Source organism: Octodon degus, unplaced genomic scaffold, assembly GCF_000260255.1.
Source record: "Octodon degus isolate 3935 unplaced genomic scaffold, OctDeg1.0 scaffold00083, whole genome shotgun sequence".
NCBI lineage: Eukaryota > Metazoa > Chordata > Mammalia > Rodentia > Octodontidae > Octodon > Octodon degus.
In genome coordinates, this window is record NW_004524659.1 from 7,087,684 (window position 1) to 7,093,840 (window position 6,157).

At 45.0% G+C, this 6,157-nt stretch overlaps 1 protein-coding gene across 1 annotated transcript in view; it reads right to left on the reverse strand.

Annotated features, from left to right (window-relative positions):
- Window positions 1–450: 450 nt before the first annotated feature.
- The window catches only part of Kiaa0355 (KIAA0355 ortholog), a 113,459-nt gene continuing 107,752 nt past the window's right edge, over window positions 451–6,157 (reverse strand). The window contains exons 13-14 of the mRNA XM_004636724.2: window positions 3,443–3,521; window positions 451–3,035 (exon numbers count right to left, since the gene is read on the reverse strand). Coding sequence (XP_004636781.1) covers window positions 2,727–3,035; window positions 3,443–3,521 — 388 coding nt within the window. The 3' untranslated portion in view covers window positions 451–2,726. The remainder of the gene's footprint in view (window positions 3,036–3,442; window positions 3,522–6,157) is intronic.

A 6,157-nucleotide genomic window follows, 5' to 3' on the forward strand; every position in this document is an offset into this window, starting at 1 on the left:
GCAGATCACAGCACCTGTACTTGGGATATGGATGTCAGCAGATCCCAATTCAGAGTGCCTGCATCCTTCCAGGAGACAGCTTCCTTCCAGCTGTCATCTCCACCCTCACAGAGGCCTAAGCCAGCCTGGCCTCAGGGCAGCCAATGGGAGGGCTAAGGATGGGTGTGGCTTTCTGCCCAGCCACTCCAGCTCATCTTTCCCTGTGACAGATCTCACAGTCAGAGGGCAGACTGACCTAAAAAGCAACTCATGCACAGCCTTTCACAGTGCTAAGTTGGGCAGTACTTCGTTTTTTTTTTTTTTTGCGGAACCGGGGATTGAACTCAGACCCTTGCACTTGCTAGGGAAGTGCTTATTCCACTGAGCCATCTCCCCAGCCCCATGGGCAGTACTTCTGAAGTGGGGTCTGCTGTGGTTCACTTTAAATAAAGATACAGAGTATTATTAAATGCATATATTTTTTAATAAAGCCAAGAGTTATTTTACTTATAGGAGCTTTAAAAGTAAGATACAAAATGTAGAGTTCCAGTTTGGAAGCATTGAAACTATTCACAAAATGTCCTGCCGATGCCCGAGCAAGGCAGCCACGCCCGGCCATACCAAGGACACACACACTCACGCACGCGCGCGCACACACACACATGCGCTTTGGAGAGACCCCTCTGCCGAGCGCAGCACCTGGAATTACCAGTGTTGAGAGCAAGTTGGTGCTGGAAACACAGCACCTACACGGAGACTACACAAATAGCTTCACACAGTCTCACAGCCCATGGAGATGCAGTTACGAAATGTCTTCCTAAATAGAGAACACACTGGAAAGTGACAATTAGCAATGTCACTTGCACCGGGGCACTGAAGACTGACCTCTGTCCAGGGTGAGGTTTTTTTAGGGAGGCCCTATTAAAACAGAAGTACTTCAGTATATTAGAACTTGAAATACAGAGTACTCTGGACACACTGCTGAAGGAAAGAGAAAACTATCTTACAAGTAAAACAGCCACAAAGAATTTTAACAGAGATTAGTGTGCACACTGTGACAGCTAATACAGACAAGAGCCACACAGGGTTGGAGCAAAGCATGTGCCTGAAAACCTCTATGTACACATAGTTTTCTGTAAACACAGTGAGGTGAATGTTCAGAACCCATGGGAAAGGATCATTAAGTATAGGCAGCAGTTACGTCCCCACACAGCACAAAAGACAACACCCAAGGCCTGGAAACAGCCCCACAGCACAGTACTAAAAATGCAGGTGGCTGGGCTCAAGACACCTATGGGTCGGAGAGAGAAAGAGAGAGAGAGAGAGAGAGAGAGAGAGAGAGAGAGAGAGAGAGAGATGTGTACATACATACATATATATTCTTTTTGGTATTTTTAAATATAAATTTACTTATATCTGTAGAAAAATGAGAACATAAATGCGTTATTACAATCTTTGCTGGAAAAGCTTATATGGAGTTAGAAAGAATAAACCATTTATTAGTAGTTAACATATATTAAAATGGTTTAATGATTTAAGAAAATATAAAAAAAATATTAATACTGTCAAACTTTCATACCAGAAAATATCATGGATTTTTTAATTAGACTTTTTCAAAGATGAAATATGAAAAATTTAAATAAGTTTTATATAAAGAACTTTCTGCAACCTCAATTATACAGTGGGATATGTCTATTCTATATAGATATATTTATTATTTCTCAATTTAAGCACCATTCAATTCTGGATCCATTCTGGCTGGAGAATATCCCTAAATCCACAAGATGTTAAATACTTAATGGCACATGTTAACTGAAAATGAGGTTTTTCTTTTTTTGAAAGACTTTAATTTTTGTCTACATCTTAATTGGTTTGTCTTCTGAGCCAGCTCACAAATGTCACTGCAGTTTCAAGTGCAGGTGTCTCTGTGCAGCCTGGCAGCCACCGATCACCATCCCGAGGACTGCACACAGCGCCTCTGGCCATGCGAGGCGGGTCTGAGGGCAGCAGGTGCAGCGGTGTGCCCTACGCCCATCAGCGGGCTTCTCTCCACGCACCATCAGGAACAGAGCTCTGGAATCAGTTTCACAATCCTGCCTTTGAGAATCTGGCAGGGGGCACATCCCCAGACACTTCTTGGGTGAAAGAGGCTGTCTACCCACAGAGCACCCAGGTGACTGCTTCTGACTGGAACATTTCCTACCTCTCTTTTTGTACAAGTTGAAATATACTGTTGAACAAATCCTCAGCCTATGCAGCTGTTATCTTAAACTATTCAATGCATTTTAGGCAGATGTTTTAACTAAAAACCTATGTGAACACTAGCTATGAAATCGGTGACTGTGGTCACCACTCAGTGTGTTATGGAGGAAAAAGGAGAATCTTTCAGAAGAATGGTCAGTTTTGCTCTCAGCCTACAGGCCTGACACCTTCCCAACACACAGCAGGATTAACAACTTTAGAACTGTGTTTCTCAAAGTGTGGCCTCTGGCCACCTGCATCAGAATCACCTGAGGTGCTTAAACATGCAAATTATCCAGCATCCCCCTGAGTGTCAGAAATCTCCATCTTCAGCTGGTTCTCCAGGGGTCTGCTGCCTTCAAAGTTTGAGAAAGCAGGCTAGAAAGGCTCAGAGCTGCCAACTACCCTTGTTGCCAAGGAACCTCCCTTGGGATAGGGTGCACTGGTCCTCTGGGGGCTCATATCAGCTAGTCAGCCACGGAGCAGGCAGGCAGGCTGGCCCTGCATCAGTACTGGGGCAAGTAGGCCGGCCTGCGTTCAGCCTTCCCAGGGAAGGCCTTGAAGCCCTTGGGTGCCGCCTTGTGTGCTGGTGGGGGTTGGGGCTGCGGCGGAGTCTGCATATAGGTGAAGGAGGCGGCACTGCAGTCATTGGATGCAGCCCACACAGGGGACTGCAGCATCTGCATGGCGTCGTTCCACTGGCTGCCAGGGCTGGTGACTGCATAGAGTGGTGCGCTCGGGCTAGGCAGAGTGCTGGGGAGCGGAGACTGGTGCTGCCAGGGTGCTTTGGGTGGCCATGTTTTGGTTTTGTTATCCTGAGAGAAAGAAGAGAGTTCTTAGCAGCATTTCTGGTGATTTGTCATTCTATCCCCCCTTCCCAGATCTCTGGCCCTTCTTTCTACCTAGCAGGCAGGGTATGGGTAAGTCTTCCCCACATCCTTGAGCACTGGCACTTTCTGCAATGATAACAGTGATCTATGCCTTCACTGTCCAACAAGGAAGTCTCTGGCCATATATGGCTAATGCAGCTGTGGAACTGAATAAACAGCCATTTGTGGCAAGTGGCTATTGTACTGGACAGTTTAATCCTAGAACTTTCCAGGTGAGAGAGTGAATCATTTAGACAATCATGAAGGAAAAAAGTGATTCAGCACAAAGAACCCTGACAACTTAAGAGTTCCTCTTAAAACTGAAGCTCTGGAACTTTGCCCATGGTTTTTACCTGGTTCATGTCCTCCACTGTAGTAAGGAGAGGTGGTGAGGGCAGCGTGCTGGTCTCTTGCTCTCCACTGCTGTGTTTCCTGGAAGAACCAAGAACTCAGAACAGTAGTTGCCTGGCTGCTTGTTCAGCTTAGCTCTGAAGGACACCCTAGCTGTGTGTCTCTGGTGTCTTGGGGCCTGGTTCTACATGAGAGCTTGGGTTCACTGTGTTCAGGGATAAGGGGACCAGCACATAGAGGAAGATGGGGTTGGGGAGGCAGGCATAAAGAAGGACACTGGCTTTTCTCATCTGCTATCTGAGATGACAGGCTTTGGCTTTTGTTAATTTGTTCAATAAATTCTTAGTATTTACCATGGGCTGGGGCTACATGGAATTAAAAGCAAACTGAGTCCTGGGAGGCTGAAAACAGGAGGATCACTACCAAGTCCAATCTGTGTAGTGAGACCCTGTAGTCCTTGTACTAAAAATACATTAAAAAAATAAATAAAAAAGCGAACTGAGTCCTGAATAAGAAAGGCAGGATGCAGGTCAGAGCCAGTGCCAGATGTCTAGCCAGACACAGCTCTGAATCCCCCAGCAGGCTCCAGTCTCATTCACAGCAGTGCTGATGCACACACATGGGCCTACCACTCACCTACCACCTTTACTCCTTCACCCTCACACAACCTCTACCAGCTCTTCCTCATTTCAGTCAGTCCTCTGTTCTTCCAACCACCTCTCTGAAAGGAGAAAAATCCACATTCCTGCATTTTCAACCCTTACATCCTACTTTATTGTTCTGCAGAATACCTAACCCAACACTTGACACCTGGTAAAATCTGCCTTCCTTGTGTACTATTATTTCCATGAGGAAAGAAGGGAACTATTTATTTGCTGCTATACCACTAAGGCCTACTACAAAACAGATGCTGATATATAAATGAATAAACCCATTTAACTTCAGGCCTCAGTTTCTTCACCTCACCTATAAATTGGGAGTACAACTGGATTTATACAGTGACTGTTAAAGCTGAACTATGCCCTGTAGCACCTTCCTCTTTGTTTTTTGTTTTGTTTTGTTTTGTTTTTTGGCAGAACCAGTGATTGAACTCAGGCCCCTGCACTTGCCAGGGAAGCACTTATTCCACTGAGCCATCTCCGCGGGCCCCCCCTCTAGCACTTTGTATGTTGAAGTATTGGGGATTGAACTCAGGGCAGCGCTTATTCCACTAAGCCATCTGCCCAGCCCCATGAAGTTCTAAGTTCTTGAACCCTAGAATGTGACTGCATTTAGACACAGAGGTAATTAGGCTGGGCCCTAATCCAGTCTGACTTATAAGGAGAGAAGAGGCAGACACCGGCACACTGAAGGGAGATCACTGAAGCCAGAGGGAGGAGCAAGCTATCCCTGCCCTGCAGTGGTGAGACAGGCTTTCAGCACTATTCCGGGAGACGGATCTCATAAGAAGCCAACCCTGCCAATATCTAGATTTCTATTGTCTGAAACTGAGAAAATAAAATTTTTGGTGCTGAAGCCACCTGTCACAGCAGAGCTACCAAACAAAAACAGTAATACAGTGATACTGAGAAATGAGAAAATGCATGCAAGATACTTAGCCCAAGGCCTCGTCTACAGAAGGCACCCTAACCTGTCATCATTGTCAGCATTACTATTATCATTATTATTTTTTTTGATGTGTATGGAATCCATTTATTCATTTATATCTAGTATTAATTCCTAGTGAAAGTGCTCAATACAATATATAATTTTAAAGTCACATTTAAAAAACTCATTTCCTATTATTATAGAATACATGTACCAAAATTTTGCTCAATGAGTGTTAATATGCTCAAAATCAATATTTTTACCATTTTAACCTATTATTATTATTTTATTATTTTTTTTTGGTGGAACCGGGGAATGAACTCAGGCCCTTGCGCTTGCCAAATAAGCACTTATTCTACTGAGCCATCTCCCTGGCCCCCTATTATTTTTTAAATTTATCATCAGTGCGCATGCATAATACAAGGATGAGTTCAGTAAGCAAAAGCAGGCAGACGTTATCACTGTCTTCTAAGAATGTTCAGTGTCTGGTGCAGGTTGGTCTGCACTAATGTATTCATGAATGGTAGCTCTGTTTACTATTTTCACACAAGCTCGGTGAGTCTTCTCCCTATGTTATAAATGTTTTTTTTTTTTCCATGCTGCGCCTGGGCTTGGACCAGCAGGTCCGGCCGGCGCAGGGCAGCCGGAAGCTCTCCCATACACTCACTGGGGCCTGGGCCAGATCTGAGCATTACTATTATTGCTTTCTGCGTCCTAAACCTTCTATCTTCATGAGCCTCAGCTCTCATGCACTGAAGCCTGACCCATGTGACCTGGCCTTTCCACGCCATGTCACCACCTCTCTCGTCTTGGCGCCTGGTAGGCTTTTACTTTCTGCCCATGTTCCTTAGTTTGTACCTCTGAATTCTACTCCCTTCTACCCACAGCAGTCTCTAACGTTTTTTTATTTACAGTAGTCAAGATTAAACCCAGGGCCTATCTCTATTGTTTTGTTTTGGAGATAGAGTCTTCCTGTATAGTTCAGACTGGCCTTGAACTCTCTACTGGTCTCAAACACTTAGTGATCCTCCTGCCTCAAACCACCCCCCCCAATGCTGCCAACACACTCCTATTTATTTATTTTGGCAGAACCGGGATTGAACTCAGGCTCTTGTGCTTGCCAGGGAAGC